Here is a 19,944-nt window from a genome sequence, read left to right on the forward strand (position 1 = left end):
AATAGTTCTGACAATAGGGTGACCTTGAAAGACCTTGAAACTCGTGGTAAGGTATACATTCTAAAATCAAACATTTCTCGTAGAAATTTTTCATTTTCAAACATTCGACTGCGCAGAATAACTTTTCCGAAGCTACTAAAGAGAAAAAAAAGTTTTTATCCGTCGGTATGATGAATAATTTATCAAAGTCTACAAGAGTCAAACCGAGAAGAACGCTAGTATAGCTTTTAATAATATTAGCTGAATTACGCACAACTGTTTCACACACTGAAACGAATGTAATACCGCTGAAATTCTAGATTGATAACTTTCTGGGCCAGAGGAAAGAATTAATGCGATGCATTTGACAAGAACGCACACTTGTTCGTTCACGATTCATGTCATAGAATTTTCACGCTAATGACGATAGTTGCGAGATCATCTAACATTACTTCATTCGATCAAAATTCGCCCTGATTTCGTTTTAGCGTAAATCCTACATTCCGAACTGAAATATGCTACAAAGATCGTTCTTTTATTCTTTGACATCATCACGGACAAGATATACATTGTTATTATTTTATTAAATTATTCATATTGTTGACCTGTTCGTCTGAGAAAGTAAGCTTAACGTTAAGAGTAACGATACTTACGGTAATATTCATTGCATAATAAATAACCATTACGTAATCGCTATCGTGTAAGACAAAGACAGCCGGAAATTTCATGAATATAAAATAAAATAAGTAAGGCTTATCTGAGCTACTCGTGAACGACCAAAAAACTTTGGTTACCATTGTAATACTTGTAACACAGAATTTACACAGTGTCGTGAACATCGTGATAAAACACTTTCGGGACGAGGACTTTTTAGATTCGCATTTAGAATGTATCCGTGGGAAATTCCCCAAGTAGATTTTTTATCGAAATTTCGCAAGCGTATATTTCTAAGAATTTCTATAAGTGCATAGAGTTTGAAATAAGTTATTAAGAGGTACAGAGTATGACGTTAATTATTTCGAGTAATTTATGCTAGACCTAGACCTTTGATTGCGATCATTTTATTGAATGGGTTCTATTGCAAAGCAATTTTTCATGATGCATTGTTATCTTCTAATAATAGTTAAATATTATAGAATTAGTTGAAGACCGATTGATTAAAAGATTGATTTATTTCGATTCAAAGATTAAAACAATGTTACTGTCGTTTCATTTTTAACGTTTGTAGACTATTAACGTTTATTGAGTCTTACACTTTTATTGTACATGTTACATTGATTTAAAAATAATCTGTGTATTTCAATAGTTGAGGGTTTTTGTACGTGTTTATCATTATACGAAAATCCGCAGTTTTCATGTATTGTTCTGGGTCTGACGGCTTGGCAACAGATTTACCTTTATAAAAAATGATACAATTATCAATGTGTTCACGTTGCGTGACCTCGAGTCGAGTATTCGAAAGGAAATATGTATAGTTTATCGATATAATAAGTGATACAGCTAGAGTACCTATTTATGTCTGTTACAATGTATGTGATCGCTTGAAATAAAAACCTGACATCAATATTATAACCAAATTTAAGATTTATCTGTCTGTGTAACAGGAATCTAGCTCTACTATTTCCATATTGCATATTTCATAAGCAAATGAGTTTTCATTTCACGTGATTTCTGACACCAGATCCTGTCTTCATTACTTGAAATATCTGTCCAACAATTATAAGGAAACAGTACATGGAATCTCAAACATTCATTGTAAAAAACGTTACGAGATATGTTATAGATTATACAATTATATTGCTCGCGTTTGTAAGCATCATCACAGAATTTCATAAAAAGAAGATAATAATACTATCACTTAATGGTAAATGTAATATATGTTATTACATTTTTCTATGCATTGATATGTATTTTTTTTGCTTTACTCCTCTAATCTTTTCAGAGTATTTGTAGGACTGATACTCTATTGTTCCTCAGCTCGATGTCGAGCCTTTTCTAATACTTGCTTCAGCTCTGATGTTCGAGGGTTTTTCTTCTGCAAAGTACAAAAGCAATATTATTATTGCATTTCATAATTATTACTATTTTAGTGATGCCACGTACCTCTGCTTCTGCCTTCGCCAGTGTAATTTGACTGTACAGTTTGCTACCCTCTGTTACACCAACATAGCTTTCGAACTGTCGCTTGGTTAAATCGAATACGTCTGAACCAGTCATGTCCCTTAACTGCTTGCAAGCTCTGTAACAAATAGACAATTAAATTTAGTACTTTACGTGTCTTTCTATGGTTTAACATAACACGCAGCTCAATATTAAAAAGTTATATCTTACTTTTCCGAAAAGCCTTTAGCAATCAACCAACTTTGCACCTCGCTAGGACTGGAATACTGATCCAAGACAACTTTACGATTCTCAGCGTCTTTTTCAGTTTGCTTCTTCTCTCGGAGTATTGTTAAGACATACTTCAACTCTTCCTGCATCTGCTCTTGATTACTCAATCCTTAAAAAGACACCATATTAAGCACCCTTTTATGAGTCACAAAATGAGAAGAAATATTACCATTGATAGATTTAATGCTTCTGTAAGTGCCTGTCCTACTGGAACAAGTAGAAGAAACTGAAGTCTGGCTCTGAAGAGGTGGTGGTGGTGGAGGTGGAGGTATAGGCGTTGATACTTCAGAACTAGTATCTTCACGCATATCAGGAGGTGGAGCGTGAACTTCAGCCACCTCTGTCACCTCGTTGGGCTTCGATTTCTTCTCTTCTTTGGCGATCAATTGTTCACTGGTGTTAGTCCCATTAGTGATAGTTCCCACGCTGGAAGTGGTAGAGATTGTTTCGGTAGACTCGTCTATAATATAGAGAATACATTTTAATTTTCTTAGTTTTGTAATACAGCAGCCCTATTAAATGCTACATACTACAGGCATTCTGAATATGAAAGGAACTTACCCTACCAACTTTGGAGGACACAAACAGTGGACACTTTTCCAATAGACGATCACACTGACGATGAAAAGCACACGATCACAGTTTAAGCAAACCCAACGGCACATTGCTAATGAACAAATGGATGGTATTAAACCCATAGACGCGCACAAAAGCGTTTCGATTTTCTACAAGTATTCGACAGTTCCAGGACATGTCACAGGTGCCTCAGAGCTTTAAAAATTGAAATGGAATTTCCAACTTTCTATATACGCACATGGATGGGACAAATATACTCACACAGAGACAAGTACAATCTGTAACCGAGTATATTTATTCAATAAGTGATGTACATAAATTACAGTGCAACGAAATACTATTTAGACGGATCGGTACCCCCCATCCCGTGGACACAATAACGAAACATAGAGTTAAGAGAGTTTCGCTCGATCGAGAAGACAGTACAATAGATTAAATGATATTGTGCACAATTTTATGCGTAAATGTATATGTTGCTAAGTGTCCTCGTGGAAGACTTGCTCGCGAGACGATTACTATAGCACAATTAAAAATTGTAAAAAGGGGAACAAAGGGGAAGAGGAGAGTCGAACGAACTTCCTTTGCAAAACTGTGGTTTTCTTAGGTAGACTAGTGTTGCTGTTGCTAATTTGCATGTACAGGGTGATTCATTTTGATGTAATCGATGGATACAATTTCTGGAACCTGTATAAAGCGACCTTGATAGTTCCTCTAATTATTCTTAGATTTCAAAGAATCATCCTGCACATAAATAACCCGGCCACTTAAGAGTAAATCGATACAGTATCTATAACACGTACTAAAAGAAGCATTGCTCTTTTTTCACCTTTTCCAAGGAAGCTTACGCAACGAGAAAACAGTGCAGTCACGCTCGTTCATTCATCGATCGCTCGCCTCCCGTTTTTTGCTATCCCCTTATTCGCTGGACGGATAAATCGCGAGGGTCGAAGTCAAGCCAGTTTTTACAGTTAAATTGGCAGTCGCCTGGACAGCATTCTCACATAAAAATATGATAGAGGAGCTGCGATGGCTCGACGTTCCTCGCTCACTGAATACTTTTGATTGTTCTTCCTGGAGCTTATCTCGATTACGCTCGGGGAAGAATCGTGAATAATACGATTCCCTTCGCGTGTTTGTACAAGCTTATTCACACTGATACGTACAGACACATGCGACGGACACGCGTGCAAGCATCCAAGAGAGAAAGATCCGAGTTGTCGATTAAAGCCATTGACAAGTACACGAGTTAGTCCCTGGAATGTTTATACTTTTTATCGTGGAAAAATTGTTCCATTATTGCAAGACAAACAAAATTATCAGTGGCTTCGATTCGACCCGCAAAGCTTTTTCTCTGAATCGTCGGGGATTATTGGACGGACACAGCGAGCTTCCGCTCGTTTCGCGAATCCATGGTTTCTCACGCAATTGACAACATGACGCGTTAAAATATTGTTCATAGAAAACTATACATATTGTTCTCTTCTGTTAAGTATACAATATACTAGGATTTGGTTAGTCGATAAATATATCAAAAATATATAATATGGTATCGTCCCTATGGTCGCTAAAAAAAAGGTACGAGTGTTAAAACTGAAGTCGACACTTCGATTATAATATCTTCTGATTAAACGTGATAAAGAGAAATATAGCCCGCTGTACGTTGTTCGTTGTTCGCTTCCATGGCTTTTACCTTGGCTGCAATTGCTAATTCCTGATTACGAAGCTGTATCTGATAAAAGCCATTGTCTTATCGCTAGTACCTCTAAGCTGCTAAAAGAGAAAGAAATCGAACATCCGACTTATCGCGGCGAAATAAATTACGTTCGTTCGTTAGACGATAAAATTTTCGAAGTTCTTCTGCGCTCACAAGTTTCGCGCAGAGAAGAGCGAAACTCTAAATAAGGTCGAAGAACTTGGAAAATAGAGCCGCGATAACGTAATCTCTTCGGTTACCATTGGTCCCTAATTGTAACAACAATATTGACGGATTTACCTATTACTCGTATATACCTCTTTATATATTTATATAATATTTATATATATATATACACACAAGTAGAAAAACACGGTATTAGCGTAAAGAAAAAAGATCTGAATTTGTAGAGTGTTTCAGGAGACTGAGACATGAACTAATTTGTGTGTTCTTGATACTTAATGCAATATACTTCGTTTCTATATTAAAACTGAAGTTTCAGGGTATAAACCTTGGTCTTTTTAAAGATACCTCAAATTTTAATTACTTTTAGACTTCACAGAGCCTAACAATTATTTCGTACTTCGTCTCATTGAGCTCCCCATTTTATTACCACCTCCTTCCACACCGATGACCACACAAATTAAGTGGTTCTATTATATAACAGTGTCTCAACTGTTCCAAAATCCCTTAGGCAAAGGCAAAAACTACACACGACCCTGAGTCACTAAATGGCTTAAAAATATCGGAATTCACCTTTTTTCCCAAGCCTCTCTTTCCTCACCCAATCTGCAGGCGCTGGCGGAGGAATCGCGTGCGTCCGGTGCGTGGCTTCCGGTCCCGGACTAGTGCTAGTTCTCTCGATCTCCGAATCCTAAAATTGAACCAATTATTTACTTTATAATCGCACAACCACATTAGAAAAGCTGTTACAAATTAGCGTGGCTGCTAATGGAACCACTTACGGCTCTACAAAGCACACTAACACTCACTTCATAATTGTAGCCGTGCCCCTGTCGCGGATATCGGCTGGTGTACAAGGGATTGTTGAAGACGTCGTTGTCAGCTGAATGGGACGGATTGTGGGGCGTGACGATAGTATGGGGCACGTGGGCAACCTGTCCCCTGGAATTCCTCGCCTTCCACCACTTTCTACTGTCATCCAGGATCTCCAGGTACTCACCCCTGACAACTGTCAACTCCTTATCATTATTAGCAGTTCTGGGATAGGTGACTTGCACGATCTTAGCGTGTCTAGCCACCAGGTCATCCAACCAGGCCTCCTGGGCCCTCTCCATCCCAGCAGCTCTGGGCGTTCTCTCAATCGAGTCAACAGATATATCGCTATGCGCTCTCGTCTGGTCGACTACTCTCTCTTCCCTTCCATACAGCTCCGAGCCAGGTCCGTAATTCCTGTCAAAGTACTCGTTGCCATGACGCTCCTCTCTACTCTCATACTCCAAATAGTCACTGCTGTAATGCGACTCGTCCACCTCCCTATGATTATAGTAAGGATCGTTCTGCTGCTCGGGTATCTCGTCCCTCTTCTGCTTATCAGCGTTCAATAACGAGGCCAGGTGATCGTGATCTCTGTCCTCGGGGATCGGGTACTCTGGGGACCAGCCATCCATGAAGATAGGGTGATAGGGGGGTACGTGAACCTTCCACTGGTCGCGTGGTATCAGCCAGGTATCACCCAACGAGTGCCATAGCTCTGTCTCCTTACTAGTGACGCAGTTGATCAACAAGTTGACCGCCTCTCTAGTCAACAACGGCGACACCACTTTGCTAGGCAGATTGGGATCGTAGTTAGTATCGTGAGACGCGTCGACGATCAACGCCAGAGGCGTGAACAAGAAGTGGACAAGCTCTGGAGCGTTAGGATCGTGTATATGCGCCTTCAGCTTGGCTAGAAGATTGAACGAGAGCTTGAATTTCTGAAAGATGTCGATGAACTCCATCTCAGGCGGCGGCTTCGCCCTCATCGTCAGCATCCCATCGCCCTGGTTCCTCTTCTTGGATTTTCGGTTGCGCCTGCGCCGCTCGAGCTCCTTGGACGCAGCCGCGGCGTGCTGCAGCCGGGCGATAAATTTCTCGATGTCGTCGAAACAATGGTTCAGGATCGTCACGTCGCGTTCGTATTTCTCCGAGGACGTCGAGGAGACCTCGTCGTTGTTTTCCTCGCGAGATATATCGTTCTGGCCGTCCGCTGTAAGTCAGAAGCAAGAAGGTTTAAGTTAAAGGACGTGCGCGCTTACTCATGCAATATTCAGCGAAGGAAAAATGAGCGAAAAGAGACTCGTACCATTGTTGGCGTTAAAGGACTCTTGCTCGCGAACGTTGACCCCGTTCAAGGGTGGTTCTGGCGGCGGCAGAGTGGGTGGAGGCGGAATTCGACCTCTGGGACCCCTGGGTGAGTCTCCTGTGACCAATTTGCCCATCTGCAACATTTTCAAGTCCTCGACCAGGTCCTGGGCGGAGACGCTTTGACACTGGAATATATGCATCTCCGCGTGCTGACCGGAACCGCTGTCGTCGGCCACTGTGAAGACGAGAATGTTGTTATACATCTCCATAGGGTCCCTCGACGTGAACGCGGTCGGTTCCTCTATCAACGAGGCTGGGTATCGCTCCATGACGGCCTGCATACGAATTTATCAACGATGCATTAAGTGAAACTGCTGCGCCACGAGACTGCCGACTAAGTGTAATTTCACAAATGTTCCACTTCGTATTTCATCCTATTATATCGCTCGCTATTGTGTACACACACGTTTTCTAGCTCCGTGTCACCGTGCACACGTGCTATTTCGCTGGGTGAATCGGCGCACAGTGCGTTGAATGAAGGACTGCGTATAAGAACCAAGACACTCAAATTTCAATCACTCCAGATTACTAATGAAACTCAAGAAAATGGAAAGAAAAAATAAGCCAATACCAAAACTAAGAGTCTCTACTCTTACTCAACCATTTTTTTACTTCTGATACGATTGAAGGTTACTCATTTATTTATTAACCCTTTCTTTATTCACTTTAACAAGTATCTTTAAACACTCCCATGAAGACCATCAGTACTACTAGAGAATTTCCTCCTCTATTTTTACTACATAGCCAATGCACTGTGCGGCGACTCTCTCACTTTGCTTTCCTTCTATGTCAAGAAGATGGTCCTCTTACCCCGGTCTCGTTGTCCATGATCAGCACCCAGTTCCGTTCCAGACGGAGCTGCATCTTTTGACTCCAAATGCCGTTACTCTTCTCCAGCTGCAGCAGTCGTCGCATACCATCCGCAGGATAAACAATACCGGTTTCCTTCGTGACCGTGAACGTGGCCAAATGCTCCATCATGTACGTCGGCTCTGAACTGCTCACCCGGCCTCCCGACGTGCTTGATGGGCCACTCGATCCTCCATCTGGTGGATCGTAATTTTCATTAGTCTCGCGATTAGTGGTCTCTTCAGTGACTGGGTTAATGAAGTGGCAAGTCGAAGATGTGTTAGCTTTGTAGTATGATAGAACATGGGAAGGGTGTAACGAGAAGAGAGTTTATTGATAGAGTGGATGCTTGGACTGCCAGCTCGGTTAGCTCTGGCCACGTAGCTGTGAATTAATGATACTGCAAAGAACTGGGTTTTATTTTACGTAACTTTTTCTCTATCGGTAGCATATTTGAAGAGTCAATGCTTCTTCGATGGTAACAGAGTTTAGTTTAGATTGACATCTCAGTGGAGACGCAATTTTAGAACCAAGTTTTCTTATTTATAATACGTTTAGCTTCAGCTGATGCGTGTCAGAACCTCTTGCACAAACATATGCTGGCACCCATCCTCAGCAAATATAGATGTACACGTATGCTCATATAAAACGTATATAGGTTTTATTGAAGTCAAGTAAATAAGACTGTGAACACCTAGGGTCTGAAATAACATGTTTGCCTCCACTGAGGTCCTCGATTTCACTGTATTCTAAGGAAATGACCCATGCAAGTATAAATATTAGCTTAGAACTCATTACTTCCATCAGAAGATGAAGACTCATGAATGAGAACTTTGTGAAAGACCGAAGACCCAAAGCAAAGTTAAAGTTCCCCTTGCAAACTCCAAACTATCAAACCACTGTTCTCTTACCTTTATTGTAGGTGGAAGGACTGTGCCCACTATTGTAATACGGCATCCTGGCCAGATTAGCGTTTCAATTTTATCTGAAACAGACAACAGCACCACCAGTTCAGCAACGTAACACTTTATAGAGGAAACTCGATGAATATTGAAAAATTTACAGAGATTTCGATTCGCATTCGACGCGCTGCTTCTTGAACGATGCCGAAGGTTCGCTATGGTGTACGGTTTAATCGCTTAATGAAGGAGACGGTCGATAGTTGCACGTCGCGTATCGTATCCGGCTACCGGGTCATGGGGCCCATACTTGGCGGCACGAAAGCCAGCTTGTAACCAAAGTGAAATTCCAATGAGCCTAATTCGCTCGCCAGACATGTCGAGAATTCCTTTCGCGTGCCTTCCACTTATCGAACTTCGATGTACGAAGGTGAGATCCCGTGGACAATGGGACGATAAATATTGTTCATTGACTGGGCCCTTCGCGGGGACCAGTCTTATGGGGACCCATGCTGGTATTATGCCGAGTATTAAAAAAAGAAAGGGCCTGGAGAATTTAGAGGTAGGCAGAGGAATCTCTGAAATAACCACTTGGTAAAAAATGAACTCTTCTCCATACAGAAGTGGAAGCCTCTTCATTAATACCCTCCATGATTGTGAATAATATTAATTTACAGAATTACGAGTGATATCAAGAGGAATTTCTGGTGAAGGCCACATATAAAATAAATATGTAAAAAACAGTTTCCTGTTTTCGCTAACATATATTTACTGTGTCCAAAAATATCTCCAGGAATTCGCCAAACATTCGGCCACAAAATGTTGCTCTATTAATTTCGTTTCTCCGTCTGCTCCACTCTCCTGAATTATACAACCATCAACCGCTCTAATTGTTCCCAGACTGTGCGTATCGAGTATCATAGTTCAGGATTTCTTTTTCACTAATGTCCCATCGTAGAGGTATAGAAAAATTCCCCGCGGCTCCAGGCAAAGAGAGAAACTACTGCTTTTGCATAGTTATGCGCGAGGAATGTGAAATTCTGAATTTGCTCCAAGAGAGAAACCCATTTGACTTCAATGGCTCGCGTCTCTGCGTAGCCAGTTTTACCCAGGTGTTAAATAAAAGCTCGAGTGACTCTCTCGATGCGGGCTTGGCGGGATATTTCGTCCATAAAGGCTGTAAATTTCCTCGAGGCGCATCAGCTCCGACGCGAAGGAATCCTTGTGTCTCGTACACACTTTGCCTCGTCGGAACCAACGCCGAGGTAAAACTAGATAATTTCCCATGAGCGATAATTAACGATCGTATGCTATCCAATTACGACGTGTTCCCTGCGTGGATTAGACCACCTCCTATCGGCAACCTTGGGGTGGGCTCAATTCTTGGGTTCCTCGACTTCCCACGCGTGGATACATATTGTTTCCGGGTCTTAGGGAGTGGAGAAGTTTTAAAAGAGCTTGGATGGAGTAAGGAGACTAATTGAGATTCAGTTTGAGTTGTAATTGAAATCTTTAGTTATAGTGTACTGAGTGTACTGAGTGCTTGTGAAGAAGAACTCGTTTAACCCTTGGTTGGTATCGAGAAGTCATTGACACCGAACCCTCATTTGTCAAGGAAGTTATCATTCATGTTATTATATTCCACGTAGCTATGGGTTGAAGTAACAGTAGAGGAAATAACTTGAGAAAATTATGGTTTTTGAAATAAAGCCTAAATGTAATCCTGTTTTCTGCACACCTAGTACATTATCTCGTTGATTACAATCGTTATCTCGGTGTCTGCAATCTGAGAGCAAATGTATACTCTGTGAACGACATTTATTTTCGAATACCTCTTAATGGAAAAAATCCATCAATAGCTCGTGTGAAGAAACTTTCTACTGCTACAGTAGTCTATGGGAAATCCCTTAACGATTCTCCTGTTACGCTGAATTTAAGACTCCGCGTGTTATCACAGATGACCTGAATTATGAGACTCTCAGACAACTGTAAACATACGATCTCGAATATTAGATTCAGAAAAGACTTAGATATCGGGAATTTAAAAAGCTGGACTCTACTTCAATTCTATCCTCCACTCAAAACAATCTTTCGAACCAATCTCTCCCTATCCAACTTACACCGAAGTAACAAGAATCCTTTCAAACCAGAACTCGATCGCGTCGAAGCTGTTTAATATTCAAAATCTGAACCAAGAAACGTCTGCTGGCGGACAGGAGCTACTCCAAGCGAATGCTTTCGCGTTGCCAACGATTAGGCGCCATGGGAAACCGCATAACGGAGGAGGCATTGTTACACGTTCCATCGGGTGTCATTTTGTGCGTTCGAACCTATTCCCACAGTAGCGTCTTCTGTTTAACCCTAGACATACTAAGAAAAAAATAACTCGAGAAAAATTGAACTCAATTTGAGCTATTTTCTTTGTGAAAACAGTTCTCAAAAAATTAGTTACTGATACATCTTTAAACTTAGTATTCAAAAATCCCCATTGAAGGTTCCTCTGAGAAGAAAGGAGCACTAAGGTGTCCCGAGAACTCACGGTTCAGTATTCCTCATCCTTCCCTTTCTCATGGTAATTCTGGTCAAATCGACGCCATCGGTCTTTTCGACGCCAGGAAGCACTGTTAAGATAGCTATGGCTATGCATTTTTATGGTACCTACCTACACCAAACACGCTTCGACGACGAGATTAGAATGAGTAGGAGCGCCGGTTTGAGAACCAGATTGGCTTAATGCTATGATTTCATTTCGAGTATACATTACGATTTTACGCTGTCAGCGAATTCAGGACGTGGAACTATATCGGTTAATGGTATTGCGTAACGTGAGATACGTGACTCGATAAGAATGGTTGTATCATCGATGGTGGGAATGCCGTTAAGTTTCCATGGGATGGAAAGGCTCGGTGCGTATCTCCACGACGTTACTCTTTTTCTCTTCAAGTCCTGCCTCTCTACACGCGATGCAAGTTGAAAACATGTTGCAGGTATGCACTCTCTTTGAGAAGCTATAGACATTAACTTAGAGACTTCAAATACTCATTGCTTATGTTTATTACAGTGTTACACCATTTCCCCAAACTTTGTCATTTTACTCTCTCAAATAATTTAGATTTTAATTAAAAATCTGTGAAGAACAGTTACACTTCAGCTTCCAATTCAAAATTGTTATTTTGAATCAGAACTCAACTTTCCAAAAGAACAAAACACCTTTGCGTCTTAAAAATGTTATTCAATCACATAGTGAAAGCCCTTATTTGTTGCGAATGCAGTTACCCAGCAATCTATCCAACAAAGACTAATGAATTCCATAAGTTTTCAACCTCATGTAATTCCTTAAAGGCGGTTGACTCGGGACCATTGCGTGAGGGGTCATTTTCGCGCGTTCCACACGCTCACGCTGCACGAAACGATTTGATATCGACACAATCCGTTTCGATTACAGTCCTGGTAAACGCGGAGGATAGGCGATGGAGCAATTCATTCCTTGCCACTGTTGTCGAAGCCGTAACGGCGGACTTAAATGTCGTAACTGCGACCTAATGGTGGCCGCAGCGAAAAGGGAAGGGAAAAGGAAGGAAGGTGAGTGGGCTTCGTTTATATGCCGCGAGATTGAACTAACCAATGCGTTTTCAAGACTGCGAGCCGTGCATTCCTCGGCGACGCTCTGGATTCCAGATCTAGTAGAAGGTTTTCATTCGAACTCTGCTTCTGGAGAGAAGCTTGGAGCCAGGTCAATGGTTTTCAAGATTTCCCTCTTTCTCACTTTCAGAGATTTCCAGCTATTTCCACGTATGACCTATTTAGATGCTGATCTAACATAGGCCTAGCCCAGAATAGTTCCTTTTACGAGTTCAAATTGCGATCTACGATTTGAAAAATTCGCGGCCTCTGATGGCATCATTTCTTTAAAGTGCCGCGCCTTTCAGTTCTAAAATTGGAGTTTCAGAAATTGACATATTGAGTGCCACGCTAGGCATCGGTATGATTGACAGCTTTCAGAATTCTCAGAGCATCGAATAGCGAAAATTCTACCACTCAATTTTTATTACTCAAGATACCAAAAAAAAGAAGTATTCGAAAAACCTTCACGAGTCCACAGACTAGAGTAGCCAGTTCGACTTTTAGAAGTCAAGGCCCACTGTTTCCCTTGGAACCACGCTCGAAAAGTAGAAAGTGAAACATTGATCCACAATTTACATCCCGTTAGCGACGGTCTTTCGGAGGACCGAACGATCGGAGGATTCCAATGCGGTTTCACTGAATGGCGCCGATGGAAACGGAGATTCTTGACGGGAGACGATCGCCGCCGGTGGGGGCTAAATTATGCAAATTTCCGGGAGTGTCGGGCCCGATTGTACGCAAAAAGGCGAATCGATGGAGCGGTGGGTCCGCGTGGAATTCGATTACGTGTCCTCGCGGTCGATCCGCGCAGGATGCGTGCCGCGGAGGGAAGAGGGCAGCCGTGAAAGAGAGTCGTGTATGCGTAAGTAGATGTATGTTTACGACTCCGCGACAAGCGCGAGAGGATAATTGCTTATGGATGCGGGCACGCCCTCCAAGAAAAATTCATCCCGAGAATGCGCTGAAGTAAACGCGTCCTTGACCGTACTTGACGGAAACGGCGCTCGATCCGCCGACACCTTCTGCGTCGCCTCAGATGGACTCTTGGACTCGGGACTTTCTGTTCGAAAATTCTGCGGCAGAATTTGAACGTTGGGCAAAGAATTTACGGTTCAATAGAACTGGGTTTATTTGGTATAGCTGATGTATTCCGAGGAGGAGCTTGTTATGCATATTTATGAATATGAATTAACTGTTTTACTTCTCAATGTACTCGCACGAGTCGGAATGTTCTCATCGAATTTCTTATCTCGTTACTATTCAGAGAATTCAATGAACCTAATTAGGTGAACGTAGAATTTGTAGAAAATCGTGGGCAGGAAGACGAGCTTCAGTTCCGAATGAAGTAATTATTTTAATACAAATTACATGAGAATTTCTAGGAATAAATCTATAGAAAGCAATGTCGGAATATTCAAGTCTATAATTTTCTATTTTAATGCTGTGATTGCTGTGTCACCTACACATGAATACTCGCATACATAGTTATGCACAACGTTACAAGATACGACTATGAATACTAAGAAAAACGTCTAACAAGTTCTACCGTAAGTATTAATAAAAAAGCAGTTTCATCTATGTACTACTAAAACTACTATGAAAGTGTATACGTCTCGACAGAACCTCCCATCGCGCAAAGCATAGCAAGCCAAGTGTTAAGCCACGAAAAATAAACTTCAGACGTCTCGTATATCCACAAAACATTCTCCCTTCTCCTTCTCTGCATTATGCCATAGCTTTATCCCCTCGAAGCGTTGTTAACGCCCCATTATAAATCACTTCGCAGATCGTAGAATTATGCACGACGGTTCGAACCGCTGCCACGTCTCTCAAAAACGATGAAATGCAATCACACCCACGTAATATTCGCAAATCACCGCGGAATATTATGCCTAGATTGGAACGCGCGCGACGAGGATGGAAACCGATTCGAGGCGGGAAAGGGATGGAAAGGCTGGCATTCCCCCCGATCGCGTTTTCTCGACTTCCACTTCTACGCAACGTTCAATCGCATCTCATCGCATACCTCGAGCTTTCCGAGGTGCAGTCGCTTTGATAATCATCAATTCCGTAAACGGGACGCAATAAAATTAATTGCTCGACACGAATTTATGGTGGCAATAAACACGATTGAGCTAACATATGTAGGAAGTGGCGTTGGAAAATTCATTTTCATCGATTCTGATTCCGAGTAGTTAACAGGACACGAAAATGATAAAAGGTCATTCACCTCTAAGCAATAATTTCAGGCCTAAATTCAGCAAAGAAAATGGTAATTGAAGTATTCAAGGCAACAAGGATATATAAGTCACACTGGACTTACATTGAAAAAATCATTAGGTCCTTCCTGCCTCAAACACTTTCATTGATCATCTTCATATTTACGACCCTGCACACTAATTGGTTGCAATAAAGACATTATTATTGCTATCATTCTCCTCGGCGACTCCTTCAGGTCGATTTACGGCCAATTTTGTATCTTTTCATCGGGCGAATTCCGTCGACGATGTTCGTGTGCGGCAGCACGTGTTCGCGCGAAAAAGGGGAGGAATTTATGCCATCGTTAACGTAACGTTTCTTCGTGCAAGGTGGTTACAAGCAACATCGTAAAACCAGCGGCTTCCCGATTTATCATAGTAAGAGCAACAAACACTTGCTCGCATTCCCTTCCTGCGCTAGTGCGTGGAGTACATCGCCAAGGTTGTTCACCCTTATGAAGTAAACCCCTTTAATCTGATCCTGAGCGAGTTGCAACGATGATGGAGGAAGTTTGAAAGAAATTTCAGTGGTTTTTACAGTCATCTACTATAAATAAGTGTGTCTACAAGTAGGATGACTAAAAAAATAATCCTGACGACCTTATTAACGAAGGAAAATCAGATCGTATTGATGCTATCGAGAAATGATTAGAAAATTCGTGGATCTGCTGTTAGGTAATGAAACATTCGATTGATTAGTCTGATCAAGATTTGTATCTACTTACTATTACTATTTACTAGGTACTACTGTTAGAAAAAAAACTGATAACAAGGTATCTTAAATCATGCGAAGACACTACAACAGTTTCCAAGCATTCATGGTGCTCATAAACTTCTAATTTTGTGCCCATGGCTCCAGCGCATTAAATTTGACGACTTTATCGTCGTAAACCCATAAATTCCAGAATAAGCACATTCATTATACCTTCACAATGCTTGGGTATCTTTTAATGACCAGAGTTAAATAAAAGGTGGAGCAATAATTCCAATGGATCGTGAACGAATAATTCCAAAGGATCAATTAAGTACCTGCTGTAACCAATTCGAATGCAACACCTGGAGAAACCTGCCTGGGTCATTTTAGCCCAAAGCCACGAATAGAGGTGCAACAGGTGGACTGAACGAGCAGGAGACACGCTTTTCCAGAAAATACCTGGCTCGAAGGGGGCACAGGTAAGCGCCTGTTGAAAGTAAACATATCGTGGACGGACACTCGTGCGAGAGCATTGAAAAAGTGGAAAGAAAGTTGCCAATGCGCCTTCGCATACCTACTGATCCGCCGTTCGCGAACAAGTTCTGCAGTGAATGGACCGAGCGAATGAACTTTTCACTCGCTTACATCCATCGGTCGACGAATTAATTTCCGATTAATCGAAACTTTCTTGCCGATTAATTATGCATTTATATCATTAAAAAAGGAAAGTAGAGGATATTTTTGTACCCTGCTTAAAACATGAGAATTAATACTATTATCGTTATCAGTAAAAAAATATCCTAAAACAACCTTTTAGTGAAACACGTTTCAGTGAAAACACCTAGTTAAGAAACATGTTTATACGAAAAATTACTATATTTTTTTCAGTAGCGAGATTCTAAACCGTGATCATTTCTGACCGATGTAATCACGCGTCTTATCGAACAAATTTCGAGATAACTTTTAATCGTTTCTACGATATCCCTTTGCAAAATTTTACTGTCGACACAATAGTTAAGTACGCTATTTGTAATCAAAAACTGTAGCTTTCGTCAATACTTATATTTCTTTTATTCGATTTCAATGACGCGTGAAGAACTGCTATAGTAAAAAGATTCACTGATAAACAATGGTAAGAAAAAGGTACGAACAAACTTTTTTTCAAGGTACGCTATTAGCGGAGTAGAGCGAAACGGAAAAGACTGTCGTTGCATTTTGTACAATTTTATGGTATTGTGATCACGCCTCCACTTAAAGTTTATGGTGTCGTAAAAGATTTGATTTTAGTTAAGAGTCTGAGAAATCCCTTAAATAAAAGTGTTTTTGAAATACTAAAATACAACAATAAAGAATATCTAACATTTTTTCGAATCGTTTAGGGAGATCGTAAAGTATTCTAATTTTTGTAATCAGTTGCGCAGATTAATAATCGATGTTATATCTTGTTACAATCGCGTGGTTGTTAGAGTTGAACGCCACAGTTTACTCGTCTCTTCTTAGAATATCGAAGGTCATTCAATGCAATATCGATGTTCGCGAAGTTCTGTAAATATTTGCAATTTATGTCACGGCAGTCATAATGGTAGACATGTAGGCACTTTGTAGGCGTGAGTTACAGGTGGTTACGGTATACTCGCGATGCCATCGTCATCTTCGTTTTCCACTGCTATAATTGTGCCATTAAACCATTAGAATAACGCAATTTCCGATTATAATTCTTTACTTTTTATCTCTTTGTTTTACTATTTCATACTGATACCGACTCATCATACTTTCACAATCAATATCAATCGATCAAAAAATGAAACAGAGATTCTAATCTACAGTGACGTACAGATTTGTTCACATATGTTAACCGAGACAACAATTTCCTCAATTTAAAGTGCAAAAAATCGTGAAGCACGAAGTCTCGGAATTGCATCCGACGTATTGACTGTCTTGAAAGATAAGGAATTTCTGCGCGATACACAAGCTATGTAATTTGTCACGGCTCTGTTCCGAGACAATCGTATTTTAAAATTTCGAAAGCGCGTTATCGATTCGTGATAAACAATGTGTTTGCCGCGGATCTCGGAGAATGTCTATCCGTAAATGTCATGGGCGGGGAACCTCCTTATAAAATGTTCAAGAAATATTCTCCTCGTTCCTTCTCATTTCCATAATCTCGTAGACTGCTACTGAAATATCTTCAATTTCAACACGTTAGATACAGTTACGTATCCCACACAAATAAGATAAAGTAGATTAACACGTTCACAGTCCACCAAAAACGTCCTGTTTCACTCCCACATTCAGAAAACGATACAAGTTTCTAAAAATTATTAAAAATATCAAGAAAAAAATATGGAATAGAATATTTTATACGCCCATACTTTTGTTAAAAATCTGACACAAAATTTGTGAAAATATCCCTCAGAAATGGTCTTTAAAATTGCCCTGACCCACATATGGGTCATGTTGCTGCGAACCTGTTAAACCGTCGCGAAGTGTCTCCGAAAACCTGTCCACTGTCCAAATAATAGAAAGCAATTGACAAATAAAAAAAGGAAAACGAGAGATCCCAAACAATGAATCACCGCGATTCAGTGGAACGTGACAGTGATAACGCGATAAAAATGCCCTCAACGATTTACGATCGGTATGGTGTCGTTATACATACGTACGCAGAACATCGTGTTTCGCGGATCGAGATACGGTTAGTCTTTCTCAACTCCCGTGTTTCTCGTCGCGAGACCGTGATAAGCTACGTTTTCATCGCGATTTCAGTTCCCATCAAATATTTCTCGGAGCAGAACGAGTACGAGTACGAAACGAGACGTCGTTCCGAGACATGAAAGAATTGTTTACCGTACAACCGGATCGTGTTGCGTCGCGACGACTTGTCACCGGAAATACAATTACATCTTACACTTTTTCACACTTACAGCGATTTAATAATTCATTTAATAATAAAACTAAAATTAAGGTTAAAGAAGACAAGAGAAGAGTATTTGAAAGTAATATATCACGAATCCTTATAATCCTCAACTACTGACACCGAGATTTTCGATATTAAATATTAAAAGAAACATAAGGTGCGCTAAGATTAGAAGCAAAAGCTCAGAGGAGTCTATGCAACTCCAAGAATGGTAAAAAAAGAGAAGCATAAATAGGTAAAGATAACAATTTTCTAATATAAGGAGATCGTTAGCTTTGAGAGTAAGATTATAATAGTACTTGGTGTAGTACACACAAGTGTCAATTATAGGAGGATCAACGGCACGTTGCCAATGCGATTGAAAGGAATTTTTCTCGTTCGAGTCCGTTACCGTGACCAGCCACGGAGTATATACGTAGATATGCAGGTTCGCGTGCCGATTATCATAGGCGACGTAAGGCAATAGGTGTGATCACCACGTCGGTTCTCCGCGGGGAGAAATCCACGTCGGTGTATTCGGTGCAATGACTCCGATAGAAGAAATCATTTCCATAAATACCTTGACAGCAGCGTTTCACCGAGTCCCGCTGGATCGCTCTGTTCCGCGGTTCGACACCCGTACGGAAATATAAGCGGGCATCGTACCGATCACAACTCTCGCGGCGACGTGAATGCGAGCGAAACTCTTTCGTGCCTCTTGCCGTACTTTACTTACCTATTTACAAATTTTTCTTTCACAACTACGCGCACACACCAAAAGACAACAAGGGAGAAACAGAGAGAAAAAAAGAGAGGGAGGGGAAACTTTTTGGCAGAGAGCTACGTGCCGATCATGCTCGACTGGAAATACCTGAACAACTACCTGATTGCTCTTTGCCTCGTTCGCTTCTTACCTGCTTTGCCCAGGTGCATAGCTGGTACGGGCTCTCCCATTGGTCGAGGACTACCTGTGGAATATGGCGCTCAGATCTAACGGAATCGGATGCTTTCGACACGGTGCGGCAGGGGCGTACGTTAACGTCCTGGGAAAATGCCGTGATTGAGAAGTAATTGGCAAGGAGTAATGAATAATTAAGGTTTATCAATGCTGCGATCTCTGGAATCGCGCGGATTAATGGAGTAAAATGAGAGGAAAAATAGGGGGGTACTGAAGAAATAATAAAAAGAGGAGAAATGTATTCTACTGATCGTGTTTTACTATAATTTGGCAGCGAATTAATGATCACTTAAATTCAGATGTTTTTATTGTAATTTACCGCCAAATATTGCTTTTCTTTTGTATCGTATTTGCTATAAGATAGTATGTACATTACTGGATATTATGATTTTACTTCGAAATGAGTAATATTTTGAATATAATTGTGAGAATATTGCTAATTATGAAACTAAGAATTATGATTTGTATAGGAGGTTATAGTTTAATATATGAATTGCAATGAAAAAAGTATGAGTTTTGCTTGTTTTAAGAATTGCTTGAACCAGAAATAGTGAAAATAAAAAATGAACAATGTACAGGGTGTAGCATTTTAACGCGGGAGGTGATGTCACAGAAATACCGAAGAAATCCGATGACTTGTGTCTTGAACCAATGAGACTATTCGTTACAATGAACGTATAATACAGAATTTTTCTCGAAGAAAGGTAACACCTGTTGATTAGTACTTGATGAAAGATAAATGGAATGAAACTTTTTGACG

At 40.8% G+C, this 19,944-nt stretch overlaps 1 protein-coding gene across 1 annotated transcript; it reads right to left on the reverse strand.

Annotated features, from left to right (window-relative positions):
- Positions 1 to 1,879: 1,879 nt before the first annotated feature.
- LOC143181288 (epidermal growth factor receptor kinase substrate 8) lies at positions 1,880 to 19,098 on the reverse strand. The gene is made up of 10 exons (XM_076381694.1): positions 18,963 to 19,098; positions 8,767 to 8,840; positions 7,817 to 8,052; positions 6,945 to 7,281; positions 5,632 to 6,848; positions 5,396 to 5,513; positions 2,540 to 2,830; positions 2,311 to 2,479; positions 2,083 to 2,218; positions 1,880 to 2,014 (listed from the first exon to the last, which is right to left on the reverse strand). The coding sequence occupies exons 2-10, from the start codon at positions 8,810 to 8,812 to the stop codon at positions 1,943 to 1,945; spliced, it is 2,622 nt and encodes an 873-aa protein (XP_076237809.1). The 5' UTR covers positions 8,813 to 8,840; positions 18,963 to 19,098; the 3' UTR covers positions 1,880 to 1,942.
- Between the last annotated feature and the right edge of the window lie 846 nt (positions 19,099 to 19,944).

Source organism: Calliopsis andreniformis, chromosome 6 (assembly GCF_051401765.1).
Source record: "Calliopsis andreniformis isolate RMS-2024a chromosome 6, iyCalAndr_principal, whole genome shotgun sequence".
Classification (NCBI taxonomy): domain Eukaryota; kingdom Metazoa; phylum Arthropoda; class Insecta; order Hymenoptera; family Andrenidae; genus Calliopsis; species Calliopsis andreniformis.

Coding starts and splice junctions, on each gene's coding strand:
- LOC143181288 (XM_076381694.1), bottom strand. CDS start 8,812: ATGCCGTATTACAATAGTGGGCACAGTCCTTCCACCTACAATAAAG. Junction 2,480..2,539: donor AAGCATTAAATCTATCAATG/GTAATATTTCTT, acceptor TGTCTTTTTAAG/GATTGAGTAATCAAGAGCAG. Junction 2,015..2,082: donor TGGCGAAGGCAGAAGCAGAG/GTACGTGGCATC, acceptor TGTACTTTGCAG/AAGAAAAACCCTCGAACATC.